The sequence below is a fragment of the Passer domesticus genome, chromosome 4 (assembly GCF_036417665.1).
Source record: "Passer domesticus isolate bPasDom1 chromosome 4, bPasDom1.hap1, whole genome shotgun sequence".
In the NCBI taxonomy this organism is placed as follows: domain Eukaryota; kingdom Metazoa; phylum Chordata; class Aves; order Passeriformes; family Passeridae; genus Passer; species Passer domesticus.
Window position 1 is genome coordinate 64,078,233 of NC_087477.1, and position 25,612 is coordinate 64,103,844.

Below are 25,612 nucleotides of genomic sequence, written 5' to 3' on the forward strand. Positions count from 1 at the left end.
TGTTATTTATCAGTGAAAATTTTCTCAAACTTTTACAATTTGCCTTTGAAAAGAAGGACTTTGTAACCCACGCTGAACCTATTTATTCCTAGAACATAAATTCTTTCTTCAGTTACTTTGGGTACATGTAATTTGAAGATGAATCATTTCATTTGTCCTTGTTAAAAAAGTCACAGAATTCTATTTTTGTCTATTTAAATTACATTTGAACAAGGGGATACTCTTATATTACCATCAAATGTAAGCATTTAATTCCTCTCATACTCCATCCCGACATCATAATCAGGCCAACACAATTCCAAATCTATAGCACTAAACTGATACCCTGACAAATGAACTTGATCCATCATTCCATGGAAATCAGTAACAATGGTGGCAAAATCTTAATCTAATGGGTATATATTGTTGAAGGATCTTGCTCTTACCCACAAAATGTTCTTTAAATACAAGATTTTGAGGTCGTAGATTGATCTGCCATGCTGAAGTGTAGGATTTGACTATACAGAGTTTGAAATAATGTTTATTGTGAAAGCCAATGATTTTTGAAGACGAGTGTATTGACTGGTGTATAATCAATGCACGGTTTACATTTAAAAATTCCATCTTTAAGCAGTACTGAAATGTATGTGGTTAGTCTGCCAGGTCAGTCTGCAGGTTATAGTCTTTAAAAGATCTTGAAGAGTTTCCCCGTTTTTTAATGAAAAAAATCAATTGCATTCTAAGCAAGCAGTATTTTAAATGAGCTCATACTTTAATGCCATCCACATGGAAAAAAAGTTCCTCACCCAACATTTTAGTGCTTAAAAGCCAAAATTATTTACATCGCAGGATATACTTATCAATATAAAGCAGGTTTTCTGCTTTCACAACACTGCAATTAGTTTTCATTGTGTTGCTTACTTTTGTGAACCTTGCATTATTAATTTATTAATTATTATCATATTTTTCATTTCCTAATCAAAAGTATGATTAAATTTATAACAGGATAATTTTGTATGGGAAGGTTTACTAAATTTGACAAATAAGGTAAATCATCTCCTTGCTAATCCATGAAAAGTCTATAAAAGCAAATAACAGGGACCCAGTATTTCACATGTACTAAATTCAGAAAATACAGAAAGTGAACAGCCAACTGAGCTATACACAGACTAAAACATATAATGCAGTACCCGAGAAGGTAAGGATCTGATAAAGTAGAAAATGGGCTTTAATGCCATTGTCCTTAAGGAAGCAAATGAGTCTCATTCTGTGGAAGTCAAGTCAATGGAAAAGACATAAATCCAAACCAAGAGGGAACTTTCGGCTGACACAGCCTCTCAATGAAAGCCTTTAAAAAAAGGCTTATTTTATTTTTCTTTTTTTTTAATCTATTAGTCATTTTATCTTTGTTTATCTCAATCTGAAATGAAGTACCATAACTAGTTATTTAAGCTTCTAAATTTTTATTTCAATAACTCATTACTGAGAAGAGCAGTGATTGTCTCAGATTTGTAAGCAGAGTACAGTAGAAATAATAACACAGTAAAAGAAACATAAATGACAATTTTGTTTTCCTGGACACAGCTAATCTTACAGGCCTGCTCCTCTCTAGGTGGATCTAAATGTCTGCTTAAAGTCAGTGAAGATCACATTGTCTAACAACAGCTGCCTATGTGCTCTCTCTTTATCAACTCTTAAGGAAAAGATTCTGCATTTCACCTTGGTGCCAACAGACATATTAACAATCAGATGCATATACATCATTGGCAATATAATATTTTAAAGACTTTAACTTATATGAAAACCCTAGAATAAATGCAGTATAAAAAAGCTTATCATACTTAGCATTATAGAAATTTTCACACAGAAAATTATTTTAAGGAATCTTAATGATTAATTTTATAAAAATTAATATTAATATTTTTATTCAAATATTCTGTAATAATTAAGAGCACCATCATGGTAATTTGTCATATGACAAAAATGTCAATATACACACTCTCTTTCTCTCCTGAAAATCCCATTATATGCTGAAAAACGGTGTATTTAACATTGATAGTGTACAGGATGGAATCTACACCAGACAATAAAATGAATATTCTCGACAAATGCTCAGACAGTAGCATACTTTGGGATGCAACTAGGGGGAAAAAATAAACAATGAAAAATAAGAACTAATTACGAACAATATTAACTTTTATAAAAGAACTATGTTTTATGTAACTCCTGGAAAAGCAGCAGAAGCCAACTGCATTTACATGGCCTGTCACAAAAAGGATTACCTCACTTCTAGGGGAGCCAAATATCCAAAGTAGTGCACAGTGTCATTATTCAGCAGCAGAACAAGTCTTGATTTAGCGCAAGAACTGTCAGCCTTCCTAACAGCAGGGAAGATTGCCACCAGCTGAGAGAGGCCCAACACGGCGATCCCTTCCGTTCACAGTGTGCTGTTTCATAGTGCAGATTGCATGAGGAATTTCAAATGTCTTGTGACAGGGATACCCTGATTTCCATTCTTTGTAAAATGAGATGTGTAGGACATCGTTTGAACAAAAGTATGGGCAAGGAGAAGCATATTGCCACTATGAAAAAGTATCTGCTATAGACTGAAGCAACACACCAATGTTATAGAAAACAAGTCCTACAGGAAACCTGACAAGTTTGCTGCAAATGCCTGTCAAGTACTGAAAAGATATTTGCAATTCTTTCACAGTGCCTATATATGCATGATCAAAATTTTACTAGCTAACTACAACTGAAAAAGCAAATTGGATCCATCTTAAATGTTTTTACTCCTGTTCTTCTGTCCACATAATCATGCAGGTAAAGCTACTACTTCATTCTAAATCTCTGATGAACTTTGTGGACCTCCTTTGGACTCAACCCAACAGTTGAATGTCCTTCCAGTACTGGGGTCATCGGAGCTGGACTCAGTACTGCAGGTGGGATTTCACCAGAGCAAAGTAGAGGGGCAGAATCACGAATTTTGTTAGATTGCATCAGCAGCCTCGGCTGACGTGGTTCAGTGATTTATTCAGTGTCCTAAAGTGCTCTCAAACTCTATGCTATTACCTCTTCTCCTGTTTCAATATTGACTTATGAAACATAAGTTGAACAAAGGTAAAAGCACACGTAGACTGCTGCCACAGTGAACACACTCATGCCAAAATATGATGCATACTCTGTCACTCAAACTTCCATATCCATGCAGAGTAGAAGCATAGATAGCATTGTAAGTATTTATTAAACACTTGATTAAGTCCAGCCATACTAGAATACACAGACAAAGTCAAAACAAAGGTAGTCCAGTGTGTATCACATATTTTCTACACCATTAAAAATATATGTGCTACAAAAGCAAAGCAGACAGGAGTGTGGGCAATGTAACATAGCCCCGTAACAGCATTACAGAAAACAAATATGCATAAAGAAAAGTCCAATTAAATAATTTTAAAAAAAAAAAATTAAAATAATGTAGTTTTTGTTAAGTTTAGAAAGGCAATTAAGGCTAGATCACAAAGAAAAATGCAAGTAGGCTGCTTCACAGAACTATGCAAAAGAACACAGGCAGGCATGATTGTAGGAAGGATGGGGCAGGTGGTGAAGGAACTGGATGAGAAGCAAAGCAAATTAAGATAGATGAATGTTTGAAAAGCTTTTAAAATATTTGGAATTTGAATGGGAATTAGTGGAAAAGCATGAGCATCCAGCTGCCATTTCCATAGTGGTAATTAATGAATTTACTGATGTTTGTGAAATATAGAAAGCTTTTGTCAAATTTTGGATTCAGAAATCAATTTCTTAAGGTAGTATGAACCAGAAAAGATGTAAAGCAGTATTTCCAAAGTGTATATATGAGAAATGGAACAATTCTGTTGAAAATATGGCTGTAATGACAGAATATATGAGGAATAATTCAGTTCAGGGTCATACAATATATGATACATTCTGATATCATATCAGCATAAACTTTGAGCCAGAAGAGATTTAGGGCTGCTAGACTCTCTTTGCCAAATAGCAAAAATTTCCCCTTGTATATTTTAATTACTGTGGGCATGGAAGACTGAGCCTAACATAAACGTATAAGTGTCCAGTTCAGAAACATATAGAATTAACTTTATATTATTAAGATACCTGTCTTAATTTTGGAAAAAAAAAAGGAAATTCACTTAAACAGTTGTATAAATCATGATGAAGAGGAAAAAGATTAATTGTATCTTCCATGTTTAATTGCCTGGTGACCTTATCCAGGTGTGAGACGAAGCATTTTTATTTTAATGTGTTGTTTTCAAGGGGCCAGAACTGGTCTAAATAGTAACGATTACATTCTTATTCATTTGTGCTTTGAGCAAGAATAACAGCTTATGAGTACCACACGAAAGGCCTCCCTCTGTATAGTATAAAAATTATTTAGTACCTATTCATGGAAATTTCAAATTTAGAAGATAAAAATATCACTTTGAATTCTAATTTTAAGTATTTAAGGTACAAAATAAAAACTTAATGTCACGGTTCATTTGTAGTGTAGTCCAAGTGATAAAATGTTTTTATGAATTCTACAAATAATACTTCTCAATGAATCCAGAAAATCCAGACACACATCTTCAGAAAACCTTGCAAAGCCTTCCTTCTTGCTATTCCAGTGAGTGGTCCTTCAGTTCTAGCAGGGATTTCAGTTAAGCTATTGATTTTATTGTGGAAAATGATAAAATATATAGTAGTTCAAGGGTATCAATAAAAAATGTTAAAGTGAGTAGAAAGACTGATAGGGCACTAGATAATAAAAAAAGATGTATTTATCTATAAAGCTGATTGTAATAGTTCAAACCAATCCCACACTTCCATGTGGGTAAAATAAAACTGTGGTTAATATACTATAAAACAACTGAAATTCTACTGTGCTGCTTACAGCATTCTTGGCTTAAAGTGGTCTAGAACTCTTTTCCAGTGCAGCAATAGAGACAGAGTATCTTTGACTTCTCTAAGCGCAATGTGTATTCATTGTGGCAGACTGGTACATCACAAGGACTCTTCATCCTCTGCTTCCTTTTGGTTTTGGCCAAATAAGCAGTCCTTTACATATCAGTTATGTGGGCACCTGTGTAATTCTTGTATGAGGAGAAGAGTTGGGGACCCCAAGGACACGAGGAAGATGTACAGAAAAATTCTTACAGACTACTCTACTTCCCTTTAACTTATTCAGGTTTTACTTTTCTGCCCAGATATTTTAACTAATACTATAAAGTCAATTACCAGACAAAAATAATTTGGAGCTCCAAAAAAACTTTATGTATAAACCTATTTCAAATTTTTTTCAATAAAAATAGCAGAGGATATAAGGTCAAATTTTCTTTAACAATATTCACTTAAATTAAATTAGTAAATCAGGAAACCATTCAGGAGTCCTAATAGGAATGCACTGACAACATTTGAGGATTTTACATGCTAATAACAGAAAAGATGAAACTTTCAGTAAGAGGCTCTCAACTTTACTTCTGATAAAGTCATTGAAGTTTCGTAAAGGTAGAATCTCAGTTCCCTGTTTTATGTGACTCTCTTAGCTTTGCACTTGAGTATGGAAGGTGAAAATCTCTTCATTACCCTAACAATAAAACTGAAAGCTAAAATCAGAACTTTTATAGCTTAATATCATTGAGACTTTATGCAAACATACACTTCCTATCACACAGATCTCTTTTTTCTGCTGAGAAACAAGGATATTAGAGGATTAGGTAGACTGTGATGCAGTGAAGTTTTGCTCTGGTGATGTAAAGCAGCAGAAATTGTGCACATAAATTCTTCTTCTAGTGGTTCAAAATTCAATTATACAAGCTGAAAATAGTCTCTACAACCTGTCAGAGATTCAAAAGCTGTCTCTTCCTCAGCCTTACTCCTTCACACTTGACCATTAGACAATTTCCCACTCTCTGCACACCCAAAAGAGATATTCTTCTCTATGTTCTTAAAATACTGCATGAGATTACACAGCTGCAAGACACATATATGCCATTCACTCTGTACTAGCTTTTTCTAGCTCTGTTTTTCTAGCTCTGACCTGAGGAAAGTGCAAGGACAAGAGATATAAAATAATGTGGTCCCAAAGATCTATTGATGTTGGAGTTCTCAGTGAAACACAATTCCTCTCTACCTTTGTCACTCATTTGTGTATTCATTTACATTTTCTCCTATATTGGCCTTAGGACTCTGGCGCAGAATGACAGAGCTCAGCTTCAGACGGTAATTTCACTTTTAAAAAGGCTATTCTGGTATAACTGAGCAAAATACAAACTCAAAACTCATATCATGCTTAGGTGACAAATAAATGCCAAACCTAAGAGACATCAAGAGCTCAGTTAGTGAGCATAATCATATGTGGCTGATGCCACATTACTCTTCACAAAGGAATTTGGTAGATGAGCAAGGAAATTCCAGGTACATATTCAAACATGAACATGCTAAATTCTTCTCCAATGGATTTCAGGAGGCAAACTATACTGACTAGTCCATAACAGCTGTGCATAGCTCTCTCTCCAAAAATGGGTTAACTCTGCAAAGATCAGCATTAACTCCCACACAAATTTCTGCTGGAAATCTATCAAGTTGCTAGGATAGCATGCTGTGCATAAAGGCTGGTCCCTGACTGTGTACCCTCCCTGCAGGCGCATGAAGCCCTAATTATGAGGTATGTATACAGAGGAGTTTCTGTGGGCTAAGGAGAAGCATCAACAAATAGACTACTTCCTTTCCTCCATGAGTTACAGACCCTTTGAAGCCTTTTTCTGTTCCTTGGTTTATGCTTGCATCATTATATAGGAGGCTGTTTCATACTTCACTTTGTGTGAAGTATGAAGTGTTTATACTTCACTTTTATTCAGACTAAAAACAACGCCTAAATTTTACTGTTACTCATTAATTTAGTTTTAAAATTCAAAGTAAAAAAATCCTGAACAGCAAGCAATAAACTAAAAACTGAAAGGGGATGATACTGTGCTCTGACAGCAGGACTGCCCTTGTCCAATTTCATTACCAGTTAATGTGACTTTTTCTTTTGCAAAGTCATTTAAATACTATATGAGAAAAATACTTTTTTTTGTCACATTGTACACCTTTATTAGCTTATTTTTTGGTGCATTTATTTCTTTCTTTTGTCTCATCATGGGGAGTGGAGGATAGTTTTTTTCTTCAAGTTCTATTTCACTTTGTTCCTGTATCTATTTAAAGACTTCTTTGCCTCCTACAACCAAAAAATTTCTATTTTTTTGGGGTTTTTTCTATTTCTAATTTCTATAATTCCTGGATCAAGTCATAAAGGATGACTTAATCATCCTTACAGGCTTACCAGTATGGCTGCAGTTAAATGCAAAGAAAGGGTGACTACTCTTGGCTGCCAGGAGCTTATATGCTATTTCCATAGCTTTCCCTGGTACTCCATAATGAAGGTGATAGAACTGAGATTTTTCTGTATCACTACACTAGCACATAAATCTAATTGCCAAATAACTTGAGAGCCTATATGTGCCAACATAGAGAATATTTTAACTTTCTTAAATAACCAACTTATCCATGCATTTCTAGAACACAAAAGTTAAGAAACAGAACAGAACAATCTTGCCACTGAGAAAAAAAATATATAGGTGAATTTCTTAAACATCAGAGAGGCACAAAGAAATTACCCTTTGATTTACAGTATAAATCCTTTCCAAATCCACACAGGTTAAAAATGCTAGTTGTCATATTTGTTTTATATCTTAGCATCTTTGTTTTCTCTATGCTTAAGATGCCCTCAACATATATCCTCACGAGTATAGCTAAGTTGGAAGAGGAAGGTTAGAAAGATTTATGATATTGCCAGAGCTGTCATATAGGCAACAAACAGAGAATATTTCATCATAAGGGTTATGAAAGTATTCTGCTTGCCATTTCTTTTAAAGTACATTTTTTCCTCTTTTTTTTTTTGCTAAAGAACAAATATTAGTGCTTTTTAAAGAAAAAGCTAAATTATTCATAACAATTAGAACACCTGCTTTGTCTTGTGGGTAGAAATCACAGAAAAAACATAACAAACACTGGCAGAATTAAGTATGAAACATTTGCAGAATGTGCATCAATGAGTTTAATTTTCTTACACCTAGTTCATGTAAACCAAGTCCTCCTTAGTTCTTTTCTGCTATTTTCTTATATTTAGGTGTACACTAAAGGGGCTTCATCCCCTTATCCCTCCCTTATCACATTGTGTATAATACATTCAGATTTATAGGCTAGAATTAATTGCTCAAAAGACATGAAAGACAGTAAGCAAACCTTTAAGTTACATTCTGCTACTATATGTACTAGTCTGAAAAACATAGAAACTATATTTATAGTATTATTGATAATACTTTAATAAAATAATAAAAATAATAAATCATAATACTATAACAATAAATACAATATTAATAACAGCATATTTAAATTATGTACATTGATTGACCACTGCATGGCTATCTTATTTTAACCAAATATATATTCCATGACAGTTATTATTTTGTTAGAATTTGATTGGGTTTTGCAGTTCTTTCTTGAAGAACTTCAGCAGACAATCTTCATAAAAGCCAGTGAGGGAGGTGAAAAAGCCATGAAAAACCTAAAGCATCAGCACTGGGATACAACCATACTAAATACCTAATAGTTCTCTGAACTTTTAGAAATGTCCTAGCCTTTTTGGGGATGGAAAAACAAAATGTTTTTAGATAGTTCTTACAAAATAGACCAAACTGTTTTATTGAGACAGGAACTCCCCAAAGAGGAAAACTTATGTTGAGAATCCTCTATGGATTAAAGACAGGAAGTAGTTCAGGATTAAAATTTGAACACATTAGAGATTGCCTGCCTTAGCAGTACTGGGAAGTGAATAGTGTTTCTAGCCTCAGATGAATAAGGACACTCAGTAATTGAAAAGAGACCATTAGGCAAGTAATAAATCTATAGAATATTTTATCTCCCCAAACATTTACCTAAACAAATAATTTGCTTAAAGTTTCTCTTTCTATATAAAGATAATGTAGCAATCTCTTATTCATTCTACTCAAGTATTGAGCTTCTTCCCAGTGGCTTAATTTGGAGTACAACAAAATTGTCCTCCTGAAATGTGTAGCATCAACAGTGAAGAGCAGTCAAGGAATTCTAGCTTTGACCCCACTTCAGGACATTTACTGTCTTACATTTTTAATTTAACATATATTAAAAACTATGTTATATAAAAATGAATAAAATATTTTGTGCTTAGTTTTTAAATCTTCATTGTGCTTTGATTGGTTTTGCACCAGAGAAGAGGGTCTTTTCAGCTTCCCTGGAAAACATTCAAGTGAATGGAATACTTGTATGAAGGATCTAATTATTTCTTTCAAATCAGGCAAGTTTCTTTCAACATCCTCCATTTAAATGGTATTATTGGCTGAATGACAGAGCTCAGAGAGTCATGATCAGTAAAGTAGAATCTGGAGACCCATAATCAGTGTTGTTCCCCAGGGGTCAGTACTGTGTCCAGCCTTATTCAGCTCGTTTATCAGCAACCTGGACTAAACAGAGCGTAACCTAAGCAAGTTTGATGATACAAAATTGGTGGTGGGGGGGGAGTACCTGACACACCTGAGAGCTGTCCTGCTCTCTAGCAGGACCTTGAAAGGCTGGAGGGTTGGCTGGGGGGAAACTACTAAAGTGCAACAAAAGCAAGCATAGAGTCCTGAACCTGGGGGTGAATAACCCCAAGTGCCAGCACAGGTTAGGGGACATCTACTAAAGAGCAGGTCTGCAGAGAAGGACCCGAGAGTCTTGGTGGATGACAAGGTCAGCATGAGCTGGCAGTGCCGTTGCAGACAGGAGGGTCAGTCCTGAGGTGCATCAGGAAGAGTGTGGCCAGCAAGCCTAGGGATATTTTCCTCACACTCTACTCTGTCCTACAGGCTACATCTGAAGTATTGGGCTCAATTATGATCTCCACAGTCCAAGAAAGATAAATTGTTACTGGAAAGGGTCCAGCAGAGACCACCAAGATGATGAGGGGTCTGGAGCATCTCTCCTATGAGGATAGACTGCAGGAACTGGGCCTGTTTAGTCTACAGAAGAGAAGACTGAGAGGGGACATCATAAAAACATACAAATATTTTAAAACAGAATTTGAAGAGGATGGTGCCAGACTCTTTTCAGTGTTGCCAGTGAAAGGACAAGAAGCAATGGTCATAAAATAAAACACAAGTTCCATCTCAACAGGAGGAACATCTGCTTCACACTGAGGGTGGCAGAGCACTGGAACAGGCTGGCCAGGGAGGTCATGGAGTCTCCCTCTCTGGAGGTATCCAAAACCCACCTGAATGAGTTCCTATACAGCCTGCTCTAAGTGACCCCATGATCTCTGGAGGTCACTCATAAGCCCAACTATTCTGTGATTCTGTGATTCTGTAGCTGGAACTTAGTTACAAAAGACAAAAATAATTGCTTTTAGAGAACTCTGTGTTGAGCTTTTTTCATTATTTGTATTTTTCCACCTATCTTTGGCATTACAATGAGCAGTCCTGTTTCAAGATATTAGCTGTCTCATCCTTCTCTTTGTATTCCTTCCTTGCAGTGTTCTCTAGATATATAAAAACAAAAATCTGAAACAAAAATCCCAGACTGTCTCCAATAGGTGATATTAGTGAATGAAGGAGAAACTCTAGAGGGACAAACACAGGCAGAAGCTAACTCCTGCTTTTTATATTTTCTTCCACATAGAACCAAACAGCAGCTAGTTTGCCCTGGGCATTTTGCTTTATACATTGTGTAGAATACATATTATTGTCCATTTATATTCATCAGATCTAAATCTGGAAATTCCTATCATGCTGACAAAGAACCAGAGTCCTATGTTGCTCCTGTGTATCATAATATGATTTCCATGACTGGAAATTTACTTGGTGCCCTTGTACAGTGTGAAGATGCTATCAATCTGCCTAAGTAAGATTAGCAACATCCAGTTTCCAACTCTGACATGAGGGGGAGTAAACTAAACAGCTAGAAAATACCAGTGTCCACAAAGAAAAGACAATATTTTCTTGTGTGTAACAGGAATTAGGCAAATATTTTCAGTTGCTTCTCAAGTTTAGATTGTAAAATATTAAAAACTTAATCCATTACTCTCCACAAAGCCAACAAAAACTGAAGAAAAGCACAAAATTAGAATTACTTGCATTACCTTCTTTCAGGAGGAGTTCTGAGATATCCACCGGAGTTCCAAAAAAGGCCTTTTTCACCATTTGGGGGACTTTATGTAAGCTATTTTGCCAAAAAATCATTCATATGATATTCCATAAATTTTGCAAGTCAAATAAAAATGAACACTGAATGCTTTATATTTTCTGCTCCTTATATTCAGCAAGAACTGCAAGTTTAGCAAGTTCTGTCCTAAAAATTTTAAATATGGACCACTGCTAGATTTCAAAGTGGGGCTTTGGACCCAACCATCCCATTATGAAAGTTGTATTAGAAAATACTACAAAGATTACACAGCTCTGAAAACCAAGTTGGAATATTGCAACTTCATCCAGAATGGAGACTGCAGCTTGCCAATCACTAACAGAGTCATGGGAAGCCAGAATAGTAGAACAGAACAAAGGATGTTTTCAGGAGCATATTTCACATTAATAAAAATTGCTGGACATGGGTGATTTAAAAAAAAAAAAATCACTTTCCTAATGGCTTATTATACTAACTCTTCTTAAATATGACAGAAACTTGACTTTTTCATCTCTGTCTCAGATTTTACATTAGTCTTTGTGTTCCTTGGGTTTGCCAGCACTCTCTTTATCAGCATTTTGACTGAAGTTTATGTTTTGCTCTAAAGGGCTTTACATGTGTATTTGCAGTGGTATATAAATGAATAGAACTTCAAAGTGAATGACTGAATATTAAATAAATTGAAAGCATGGTTTCAAAACACTTTAAGTGGAAAAGTACTGTATTTACAAAAGTGTCAAATTTTTTTATTCAGGGTATTTACTTTCCTAATACTGATCCCAGACTCTGCGAAGGCAAGGCTATCTCTAGTCCAACAAAGAAAGCTAGAACACTGCAAACTGCTTTGTTTCTTGTGCAAGCTATTAGTCAGAGATAGGTTATACTACATAGGACTACACCTTTCTTTTCCACAAAGTCAGGTAGTCAGAGATGACAGACCGGTGCACCAGGGAACTTAAACACAGGGAGATTCAATTTTCACCAAAAGCATTCCCAGGGAAGAATAATTCCCCATGGAGAAACAGGAAAAAAAGGAAAAAACACAATCCCAAGAACTTGCCACTGTAAGTAAAAAACACACAAGCTAAATCTAAAGAACTGAATGTTTATGTGAGAATAATTTTTTACCAAGTGAATTACTAAATTTCATTGTAATAATTAAAAGGGTAATATAACATGCAATAAAATAATTATAAATATGGTGATAGAAAAAAATAATTTAAGGGTTTATGGTTACACAGTCTAAAAAGTCCAACCAAGCAGGAATAAAGATAAAAGCTGGTTCAAAAATGTGGGATGAAGAATACATTAGTCACAGGGACAAAAACAAAAAAAAAAAAGTAACTCATAAGAAAACAAAGAAAGAGGTTTAAAAAAAAGGGTATCAAAATTCTGAATAAAAAATCTGATTCCAGTAAGGATTTTTGAAGATCATTTATTTCTTATTATTTATTAGTTCTTCAGCAGAACTACTGCACTGAGACACTATGGGTTTTTTATTAATAGAAAATGATTAATGCCACTGCAATCAGTAACAAGGACTTTCTCTTTCATCAGCTAGTGGTCTGGTGCTGATCAGATGATGAAATCAAGGAAAGTGAATTCGTAAACCAGCTGGAGAAAGCATTTCTAATATGATTTAAGATAACAACAACAGAAACTGAGGAGCTTTCTCATTTTTCTTTAGTTCACTTCTGTCTGTAACAGTGTGATTTCATTTATGCCTATAAAAAGTGTACATAAAATCCTTATCTAATACTTAGACTAACCACCTCCTCTCAGAGGGATAAATTACAGCACAATCCAAATACAGTGGAAGAATAAGATTTTGGGATTTTTTTTATCCTACCGTGTATTTTTACAATGGGAAATAAACATGCACAAATGATGAGAAATCCGTATTTTTAATCCTTTCCACACTATGACTCAAAATGCAGGAAAGGATACCACAACCCTCTGTTGTGAATGAGTGAATGAGAATTTAAAAAGACTAAAGGACCAGAAAAACACACACAGACTCTCCCTCATTAGATTTTTTGCACAATAGTGACTACAGAGAGCTATGAATGCACAGTACTATGAATAATAAAACATCTGTGAATTACATAATGTCACTAAGTACATTCCAAATGGTATGCATATATTAATCCACAAACACAGGCTGGTACTTATTTAATACAAAATCAGCAAAAGAAAAATGGTGTTTCACAAAGGCCCTGGAAGTCCATTATGTTATCCAATTCTCACATATTACTCCAAGGAATGTGATGCTATTGTTACACCACAATAAACAATTGTCACAGCAACAGCTCTCAGTGACAGGTAGCAATATCTCTGGGAAATCAATCAATTTTAATAAAACAGTTTAAGGAAATGTAATTACTTCTTGTATTTTAAACTGGCTGAAGTGTACAAGAAAAAAAAAAAAGAATATGCGGAACTTTTATACACATTTAGATTCTGTATTTTCACAGCATTTCATATTGCCATTGAAATGCAGAAGCAAACTTTGAGCCCATAGCACCTTCTGACAATCAGAAAAATGTTCCTTTGTATCACTGCAGACTTCACACAGCTTGATTGGAACCCTCTGGTTTAGAAGTGCCCCAACACCACCCTGGTGATAAATCATTTTAAGATTTGCATGCTTGCTGTTAGCTTTAATACATGATGTGCTGCTTTTTCACTGCTGAAGCAAGGCTTCTTTTTAAGCAGCTGTAGTAGTCTCTTGACAGTGTAATGCAGATATGGCTCCATAATTATAAAGGGAAGTCAAAATCATGATTTCTCTGCTGTATGTTCTTAATGACTAGTTCAGAAACAGGAACATAGGACTACTGTTTTAAACAGAAGTCTGAAACCCCAAGAGGGGGTTATCATTAGATTTTTTTTTTAATAACCTTTTTTTTCCTCTCTCTGAAATCACCTACTCTTTCAATTAACAGAAATGCATCAGACAATTTGACAGTTTACCACACTAAATACTGATTCAAACCCTCCTGAAGTCACTGACTTGCATTTTGGTTTATACCTTCTTGAGTCAGAAGTCTTTTAAAAGTCAAATGCTGTTCATCCTTTCACTCCAGTATGCAGCACTCCAAGCTCATCTCACAACTGCCTCCTCTGATTTTATGACATCCATGGTAAGATAGTGTAGGAGTGGTTTATTCAGTATAAAAACTTAGGATGAGGCTCTAGGGTTTATGAAATTAACAGATGGCCTCAGCCTAAGTGTATTTAAAGGAGGTTTTATTTTTTAATGAAAATAATTTGAGATTGGGTATGTAACCAAAACTCAGGTATGTATTTGATCTTATCCCAGAAATAATTCAAGATAGATCATCCAGGTTACCATATGGGCTATATTCCATTCCTATTTCTATTAAAAGCAGATTACAGAGTGGCTAAAGCTACTTATGATTTTTCAAGCTCACCAGTATTAATTTGAATAAGATAATAGATGAGGGAAGAATGATTGGCAACCATTCCATCCACACAAAGTACAAATCTCTTCAGCAGAATTTCAATGGATTGCAGAACCAAGTATCAAAAGATCTAGTGATAATTTATTCTTCCATTATTTTTTAAATAGTAGTACTTCTTCAGGTAATGTTATTCACTGTACTTTTTCCTAAAAATAGACATTTACCATATTTATGTTCTGTCCTAAAATGCAGTACTGCAAAATATTATGAAAGTTTGAATATGTACACTGAGGTATTAGATATGTGCAACATAAAGTCTGTTGATGTGCCAAAATCATGAAGTTCACACAGCGAGTTATGAATCCAGTTTTGTTCCATCCATTGATATCTATGTCTGGGGACAAGAATTCCAATTGCCTTATCTTTCCTGGTTATGGCATGTAGGGAAGCAGCTAGTGCATCTGTACAGGCCCTGAGAGACAGATGAATAAGCCAGAGAGATGATACAGATGTCCAGAATCTTCCCACCTGACACCTGGCTAAATTCAGACTGGTTATTGCAAGATGTGGATAACCATCTGTCCATCTGTCTCGTAGTTACACTTAAGAGTCCTATTGTTTCAAAGAGTTTATCACTAGAGTAAGTAATAGGAAAGATTTTTGAAAATTCAACACTATTTCCTACATGAACTATAATAGTCATTATAAGTCTCTGTTCCAATAAATTATGCAAAAAAATGAAATTGTTATATTTTAAGGACTATTCTCTACCATTTTTCCCCAATCATATTAATAAGGGAAAACATTCTTATTCTGACAATGACAAAGATGAAATTATTATGCTAGACCTCATGATTCTAGTTTTTTAACTTCAACATATAAAAACACTGCACATGTTCAGGTGAAGAGTTTCCCTAAATTTTATGTTAGGGCAAAAATCAGCAAATTCCCATTGACACTCATGTATTATGGATAGAATTTACTTAAGCAATTCTTATCATGTAGTGTAATGTAAGCTGTCCTACATGTATTTAATACACCAGACAGTCAACCACAGAGATCTAAGGTGGCTTCTTTCATCCCAGAATAGTAGGTCAGTGTCATTAACAAGATCCCCAATTCCCACTTCCCAGTTCTACCTAGTAAACAGATAATTCATTTGAAATTAATGGAGCTCATGGTATAATTGCAGCCACTGCTGAAGTAGGCAATAAGATAGAAATATGTCCTGTTGTACGCATGTATTATATATAAGCAGAGATCTGAAAAAAATATCAAGGGGGTTCTAGAAATTTAATGGACTAAATGGCAGTTCAAAAATCTTCTGCCTTGTTTCAAGACTTGCTAATGTATCATCTTCTATCATTACTTACAGTAATGAATTCTGTAAAGCAGAGATTCTGACATTATTATCTGACCTCCCATAGTTACAAATCCTATTTTCTGAAAGTACCTTTTACCTGGTAATGTATTAAAATAAGCCACAAACTCAATCAAAGATTTAAAAAAAATATATAAAAAATCACCTTAAACACATGTATAAAATAGTATGTATTTTTCCAAAGTTCTCCTATTAATATATAATAAAATAAATTCTCAAGTGAAATCAAAATCTGTCTGGTGCTGCTCACTGACAGTTCTAATTTCAGTGAGAATGATTCAAGGCAAAGTGCAGAAAGCTGCATAGAAGAGCTCCACAACACAATACAAATGAAACTGTGGCATATTCAAAATCTAATGCTATATTTAAAAATTAGATTTACTTTTTAAATGGGAGATTAAAAATTTAAAAACAGTTTATTAGTACTGCCCCTATGTCTTTACCTTTTAATTATTTCAATATTAATGCAAGAAATCAATATCATTAATGTAAGAAAAATAGAGGAAACCAGAGGCTGTATCTAGAGATTTAATTTGGTTTACCTCCCTGCATCCATTCAAAGTACTTTAGGAATGACCTAATGTCTGTACATGAGAAAGGCACAAGCTTTGCTCAAGAGCTATAGTCAGATTAATAAAAATAATCAAACTGATCTTCCCTAAAAGATCAAAAACTGAACTCAACAGGTAACCAGCAATTATCAACTCCTTATCGCTGCAAGATGCTGCAAGACTTCATATACTTTTAAGCATCTGAAAAACAAGCTGAGAATGACATGGTGTCACGACATGACATAAATTTTACAGCACATGTAACTGTACAATTTTCGTTCTTCTTTCACCATCTTCTTTGCACTATAAACTCTTTATCACGCATAGGAAACACCTGACTAATTGCATCAGGAAGTCTACCCTTTTTATTCCACAACACTGCCTATAGCTGCTTCTTTCAGGCTCCCTGGAGCTTTAATTCACAACTTTTTAATGCCGTCCACGGGGAGTATTTCAAAATGAGGGATGGAAGCTGGATGAAGGCAACAAGAAAAACACTGAATCTTCCGCAGCTTGTCTAGTTTTCTCTTTATAATGTAAGCTTCTCAGGACAAAACTCATGTATTGTTGTGTCACTACCAGCACTGAGTGTACAAGCAATGGTTTACAATACTATTGAATTGCTTACTTCCTTAGTCCTTCCTTATTTACTTTTCTCCAATTTGTTTTCAATATTTTGTTTATTTTTGTTTGTATTTTGGAATATAATTGAGAACAATCCACTAACCATGTCAATATATTAATATTTCACAGTTATTAAATACTCATATAAAAACAGATGTGGTACCTATATTCAAAATCAACATAAAATGTAAATTTAATAATATTAGAATTTTTAAACATTAAAAAATGTAACCTGCAAAATTTTTTTCTTAATTGCAGCATCGTTCAATCTAAAGCATTTTTTGGACAAAAATGCACTGAAGAATGTATATATGTGTGTGTATATGTGTGTGTATATATATATGTATGTATATGTATATGTAATTGTCCCATATACATAGTGATGAAAATTAATATCTCTTTCAAACACTTTGGCCAGGAGGCAGGTTGTAGCTGTTAAGAAAAAAAAAGGATTTGCTCTGAAAAACAGTTCTCCCATCTTCAGTGAAACGGAAGACATTGAAAGATTTCTACAACATCATACTATTCTTTACAGACATTTCTATGGATCTCATCACTATACCTTGTAAGTAATTCACCAAAAAAAATGGATCACAGAATTTTCTCTGCCTGAGACAATTAAAATTACCCTTTTCACAGGTGTAAGCCCAAAGAAGTGGGTACTAGTGGCAGATCCAGTAACAGAGACTAAATTTTCTGGTTTCTAGCCCTTCAACAGGTAGACTGATTTTCTGCCCCTCCATGGAAATCTTGTTGTGATGTCAGTAAAGTCTTCTATCATTAGATGTATGCTCAAACAAACCGAGTGTGATGAGACATTTCTGTTTAAAAGTGTTCCATGTTAACTGACATTAGATGAAGAAAGGCTTTGAGCTTGAACACATAAAATTCCTCTGAGATTAAGTCTCTCTGTAGAGTCTCAGAGAGACCAAAAAAGGTTTCATCCTAAATATTAGAAAAAACAACTTTGGCTGAATGAAAGGGTGCCCACTATGCCTAGTCCCTACTGATTGTAACACTATGCAGCTAGGTGAAATGCCAAACTTTACACTAACCATAATTCACCTGCTAAAATTATGCCTGTGTAACTGGCTACATGCTAACTCCCTTCTTGGAGGTGGAAGCTGAGACTGGTCGGAGTTATCTTTACTCCCTGTGTGCCTCTACAATTTTCACAATACAGGGCTGGATAGGAGAGGAAAATTATCATCCTTCTAAGAGTAAAAAGGAAAAGCAGATGGATGTTTATGGTATTGAACTCTGCCCACACTTCTTATTAGGTTAATTAGTTTATATACCACTCTTTTGCTCATGTTTGCTAAAATAAAATTGCTCTAGACAATAGTCAAGAAGTGATACCTTTTATCCAGAAACAATTGTCTATATACAGTTTCAGAGTTTAAAAAAAGGTTATTTTATGTCAAAAGCCAATTGAAAATCCTTCTTTCCTGAATAAAAACTCTGCAAAATGTAACACAAACAGATAATTAAGCCTGATAAAATAGGCTATAGAGCATAATCAGGTTTATTAAAGTCCTGTAGAACATTTTTCTCTGTCATATTTCCAATAGATAATATATAAATAACGAGAGTATTTATATAGGTAAATAATAAAAATTGAATTATTTTAATTAGCTTCATCGGCAGCTGCTATTCAAAACAGTGCTAGTGGACTAGAATAAGACTGTTTAAATATGAAAACTAATCTGATTTGGAAGACAATTAATTTTAAACTAAATCTAGAAGCATTAATGCCTTTCTTGAATTCCACCACTGAAGAATATTGAGGGCTCTGTCATAACAAACCAGGAGTCATAACAAACCTTTTTTTTTTTCTTCCTCATTAGCACCATAAATTCCTTAGAAAGGGCAACAAACTGGTTTCCTGTGATAGATGCCATTCCTAGGAACTGCACATCAAAGGAAAACTCACTGCTGAAATGGTAATCTACTGGAGTATGATAGAGAATAGAATTCGATTGTGGCTTCTTGATATTTCAGGAACACATTCCAACAAAAACAAAGAGCTTAATGCTAAACAATGAAATTGCAGGCATGTTAATGGTGAGAGAAAGGATTTAAAACATTTGTCATATTCGTCATCTCTTAATGTAGGTTCTGGTAAAATATTGAGAACAAAATAGTAGATGGAACAGCATTTCACATATTTATAGTTTTCCCTAAATGAAATGTCAAAAGTCAGATATAATGTCTGCAAGCACAATAGCTTAATTTTTCCCCAGTGAAAAGGGAGATAATACTGAGTTTGTAAGAATGTATAATTAAGTATACATTGGAAATTTAAATATAGCTGGTGCATTTGAGAGTACAAAGCTATCTTTTACTAGCTCAGCAAAATTCAGTCTATTGAATGACTCTCAAAGAGTAACATGAGTAACGGGTTAAAGCAGGGATTGTCCAGTCTTTTTAAATTGTGAGTGGGTGAATCCAAGAATATGTTCTTATGGGCCTATATGAAGCTTGCAGGAAGAGACAGAGTTTTTTTAATAAGCTTGAAAATCTTAGGTGAAGGTTTTAAATTGTTTATGAGCCTTTGCAAAAACAATTTACTTGAACTCAATTGTGTTTTTCGCCCTGAGACTAAGCATGATCTGGGCAGTGCAAGTTTACTTAATTTAATCCTTTAGTTTAGGTTTGACAGACAGTTTAGCAAGCTGAGTACTACGGTGAAGACAATTTCTACTGCACCATTTATTTGTAAAATTGTGTTTGGCATCACTGAGAGTGCCTCTACAAATTATGAAGGTTCACATTCACTAGAAGTAGAACCATTAAGAAGAGAAAAAGAGATCTTGTGCCATTCAGCTCCCTTTCCCACTGGTTGCCATTTCATATAATATTCCTACTAATAATTTATCTAGCTTGTTTTGTAACTAGCTGAAAAAAAATGCATATAACAACTTGCCTGATAGTTTTCTACTGACATATCTTGTTCATTAGTGTTCTTGTATAAAACAATTGAAAATAAAGTGATATGGGAAAAAGAGTTGTCTTATACAAGAAAGCTCTGGGTATATTTGGCCTGGTCATATGAATAAGACAATTCAGATTTGTCTTTAAAAGTTCTAAATTAGCCTCTTCCTAAAATATAGGAAAATAAGAGTCAGATGGATATATTTCTTTCTCTCATCCAAGCAGGACAACAGTAAACAGAAAGTAGAATGTCACTTGTCACAAATATCTTTCACTCCCTCATTCTGACATAAAAAAAGACACTACCCAACAATGAAGCAGCTGTAGGAGGCAAAGAGGAAAGAAATAGTTCATAAAAGCTATATCACCACTTGCAATTCTGAAGCTCTCAGTATCTTGCAAGTTGATATAACAGAAGAAAAAACTCTTCATTTGGTCTCCCACTGTTTTGCTGCCCTTTCTTCACTGGTATTGTAGCAGGAGGCAATATAAAAGTGCTTTTATTCCATACAAATTGCTTGACTGCTAAACTCTCTGAAATCTGAAAATTACAGTAGTTCCACTTTTCTTTTTTTTTTTAAGGGTTCTTTCTTTACAATTGCTTCTGACCAGAAAATTAAATACAGAAGAAAGAAATCGCAATGAACACAGAAGACAAAATTTTGATTTCATTTCCAGTTGAAGAATAATTTTATTGAAATAAAATTGCTATATTTGAGATAAGGATCTGATTAGAGGTACTTAACAATGCCTTTACATGTTCCATGTTGAAATTTTTGTCTAAGATAATGTCTATATTCAGAAAAAGGCTGAAAATTTCACAAATATATTTGCATACTTAGTGTATTAATTTCTGCAAAATGTTACATCTTAAATATTTTGGTCTTTTTTACCTTTTTTTTCTCATCTTTAGGTAAGATTTGCAAATACTCTGAAATACTCTCACAAAATGTGATCCATGGACTGCAGGTATTTCATACACCATTTAGCATCAATTGAGCTAAAGAAAACGGATAGAAAATGCAAAAGTAGCAACCTGTATGCTGATTTTTTTGACAAAGATGTTGGCACCAGTCTTTATAGTTCCCTGATATTCCTAAGTAATTCATTCCAATAGAAACTGTGATTTTCTTGATCTCTTTTGCATCTTTTTCCTTCTCATTCCTGTATGTCCTAATTGTAATTTTCTTTGTCTATTTTATTAGTAATTTCTTTTATGCAGAATAACTAAAGTTCCAGACTAGCAATCAAGTTTAAATAAACAATGTCCACACAGAAAACCTGAATCAATTCAAAAATGAAATAATTGATTTTTTTATTCTAATTTTGCCCATTGATTTTGTTCACAGAAAACAAAATCAATGTGGTAGCAGACTACTGACTTTGAAGTTTGATAATATATCTCAGTACAATAAAAAGGTCAAAGCCCCTACTGTATCATAAATTCCTCCACTCAGAACTAATTACTCCAAATGGGAAACAGTGGCAAACTATCAGTTTTGATGGGATAAACACAAAGGATGAGCTAATTCAGACATAAACACATAACAAGCAGGCGAGAAAAAGTATTTTTCAGCATTTTTGTTCATACAGTTGAAATGCAATACTATGAAAGCAAGTCACAACATACAGTCTTGTTACCAATACTGTGTAGGTTTCTCACACAGCTATACCAGATTTACATCACAATCTTCAATGGGATGAACTAATGCTTTATTCCTAAGAAAAAGACCTTGTTGGAAAATTATTATTCAAATATCCTCTTTTGTTGCTTCTTATGATGAAGGATATGACTAAATAATTTTTTTAGGAGGAAATATTCAACCTTTCTCTAAATCATAAGCTGATATATAGAGTAATATTCAAATACATATATAAAATTAATATAAAAATTGGTGTGCATATGTGTGTATATATATATGTATAAAATTGGAGCTGGCACTATAGTGTTTGTTTTTTTATGATATATATAGCTTAGTAGTGACTGCAGAGTTAGAGATTTCCTGTATATACAATTTTGATACTGGTAGTTGTACAATCCTTGATATAATTATTCTAGTCTGGAGCGCTCTAGCCAAGTGAATTCAGTTGACTTCAGCAACCAAACTGTGTGTGCACCATGTGAGTGTTGATTTCCCTGTTTGCTGGTAGTCATTTAGCATGTTTGGTTTCATCTTTGTATCTACCTCAACTTCCTTTGAGAGCCATTTCTCTCAAAAAATCTGAAGGACCCTGTGCCACTTGACTTGAATCCTCTTCCACACTCTCTCTCATGTCCCTGAGCAGGTGAAAGATTTTCAAATACTAAGACTCTTTCTGGATTTCCAGAATTTCAGTCCTGAGGTATATTTTTTCTTTGTTTAGCTAGCATATCATCAGGATTGTTTTTTGGTTTTTTTTTTCAGTAAACCACAAATACTTCATTGATTCAAACACAGAAAATTCAACCTTGTTCACACTCATTTCCCAGTTACTAATTCAACAAATCATCTAATCAAATTTCAGTCCTTTCAAAGATGGAACAAAGAAGAAAATGGTGAGGGCTTTCATCCTATTCATACTCCTGAATTAGACGGTATTTGATCTTCTTCCTCCACTTACGAACAGTTCTGCTTACCAAACCTTTCTATGTACCATTTGTTTTCCTGTTTTGAATTCTTGCTTCTTTGCATTCTCCATTTAATGTCTCTCCAAATGCATCCAAAATGTAATCTGAATATCTTCAAGCAGTTTTTATCATTTTTTTTCTAATAGCTTTGCTTAGAAGTCCACTTAGTTCAGCAGTAACCCTGCCCCCTGGGAATCAATGTCTTAACGTAAGAGTAAAGAGAGTTCATGGATTTTGTGATCCAACGTCCCTTAGAGTTGGAGTGTCAATTCATAAATAATTCACTTACGAGCACATACATTCATTTTACATGATTCCTCAATGTGGCCAGGGTGCTGCGTAGTCTGCACTGTATCCACCTACAAAAAATACAGAAATATATGTCTGCTTACTGGGATGTGAGTAGGGTTTGGCCAACTTAATCCTCTACCATGGATCTTACTAGTGAGCAAAAAATTTCTCTTCTCTGCCTTAGATCCAAACATATTCCATAGAATAACTATTTTGGCAGCAAAGACAAAACTGTCTTTTTCATACAGACATGTACAGAAACATACTGTTTCATATTTTTTAAGAAGAAGAAGGAATTAAGTGAACTATGCTCAGAAACTGCCTGGTTTTTTAATTTGTCTTTTTAACTATAGACAAATTGGAGTGATTTATAAATTTAAATTCTTCCCTTTCTTACTCAGAGTTACTGCAGACAGAGTAAAAAATAATAACGATGTCTCAGGTATCAAGGGTAAGTATAACTCTTCTTCATTAAATGATGGGTTAAAGAGTGAAGTACAGAGAATTGAAAGAAGCAAAAAATGAAATTTTTACTAGAAAACAAACAGGCAACTCCTCTTTCCCTTTATCTCTCACCCAACCACAAGATAAAATGGAGTGAGCAAGCCAGATTCGTAGGGCAACATACAGTACACAATGACAGTTCTATGAACATCTACATTCTTCTAAATGCCTGGTATCAACTATCTTACTCTAAGGTGGACATAAAGAAAATGGACAACTGTGGAAGAACCTTCTTCCTTTGACTCACTTTGATCAATATGCTTGTGAAGGAAATGAGACACTAAATAGACATGCACATCTAGAGATAAACGGTGAAGGTTTCTGTCCAATATATTCTTCAGAAACAGGACTTAGAATATCACTTGGAATTGGGTCATCCACACAAAAAAATATTAACCCATTATTGGTAGTTACATAACATGTTTTGTAGGCATTCATCAGTCTTTTCAGCTTTTCCAGTACTGTTGAATTATTAATAATTTATATTTATTTAACATCACTGACTACTGTATCCTTATTTTAATGAGTCTTTTCTTCTAATCTGTTACACTTATGTAAATTTAAAGCCAAATTATACAAAAGTAGGATAGCAATGTCAAGCATCTCTATAAAACATCTTTTCCTCTATGAACATTATCCATGAAAGACTCCTAAATGTCCTCAAATAATAACGTCTGCTCCACAATCTAAATATGATCTTCTTACAGGAAGCCATCTGGGACAAGCAAGCAAAACATTCTGTTTTGGTTGCAGAATAAATATATTTACACCTCAGTGAAATTCTTCATCATGACCAACCAAATCATATACAAATTACATACAAATCTCTTTGTTCAATTTACACTGATTTAACTTGACAAAACAGCAAAAACACTAAATAGGCCAAAACATTCAATAAAAATGTATCTACCTACCTACCTACCTGCCTACCTACCTACCTACCTACCTACCTACCTACCTACTTATTTTTATCGATCTATCTATACCTTTCATTTCAGTTCATTGAGTACCTCAAAATTCCTAACTTAACAGTTATTCAAATTCATGTAAAATTAAGTTTTCTAACTTCAAGGAGAGTACATTCATTGGAAAAATAGGCTTTTCCAGTATGAAATCAACAGGGATATGTTAACATATCTTTTAAATACCTTTCTCCAAAATATAAACACAATTGTGAGCATCTGGTGTATTCATAAGATATTTCTTTATATCATAAGATAAAAGTTCATAGATGTAACATATACTATCTATAATTAAAGCTTTCTTGTATGACAAAAACTAATACTAGTTTTTCCAGCTAACAAATCAAATCATAAATCCTGAGAGAAAAGATTAAACAAGCAAAACAAATTACCTGGCACATACTAGGCAAAATTCTTACTCTTTTTTATCAAAAATGTAATATATTATACCGTTAAATCTCAGGCAATCATGGAAGTCTCAGTGTGTGTGTCTATATTACCTGAAGTACACCTGAGGCAGCGTACAAAGGCAAGGATGACAGTGCAATTTGTTGTGCCTCTTTACTTTACATCCTAACGAGCAACAAAGTCTGCATCACCTGCCAATCTTTGGCACACACTGCAGGCACAGAGAGCAAACTGATGGAAGCCTTGCACCTGCACTTCAGGTGCTTCATGCTGCATGACAATCTAAAGACAACGCCGGGACAAATCAACGCTTCAGAATGCTCAGTGGCTCTCAGAAGTACGTGCAGTAGGACTCCAAACTTAGACTGAAGACAAATTCACATCCAAATCACATTCCCATGCTCTGTGTCATTAGTGGATACATCCATACATAATGATTGACAGAAAACAATTAGAAAATTATAATTTCTCCCCAAATTTCTGTTAAACTAGGTGCTGTTTTCCCCATTTTTCTACAGCAGTTGAAGAATCTTGCTAATTTCCATCAAAATAGATACTACTGTCTTGTGCCTTCTTCCATTTCCTTTTGTAAAAATGCATATACACCACAGTTAAATGAAGAATTGATAGTCACTACTTCAGTTATCATGAGCAAGATGCTTGCAGCTCTCCACTAATCCAATCCATAATACTAA

General features: G+C 34.3%; 1 protein-coding gene across 8 annotated transcripts in view; it reads right to left on the minus strand.

Annotated features, from left to right (window-relative positions):
• Positions 1-25,612, minus strand: part of PCDH7 (protocadherin 7) — a 261,100-nt gene that overhangs the window by 188,143 nt on the left and 47,345 nt on the right. For 4 of the 8 annotated variants that reach the window (XM_064418444.1, XM_064418441.1, XM_064418440.1 and 1 more), the window contains exon 2: positions 23,052-23,111. The exons of the other annotated variants lie outside the window; for them this stretch is intronic. In XM_064418444.1, the coding sequence (XP_064274514.1) occupies positions 23,052-23,111 (60 nt within the window). The remainder of the gene's footprint in view (positions 1-23,051; positions 23,112-25,612) is intronic. 8 annotated transcript variants of the gene reach the window in all.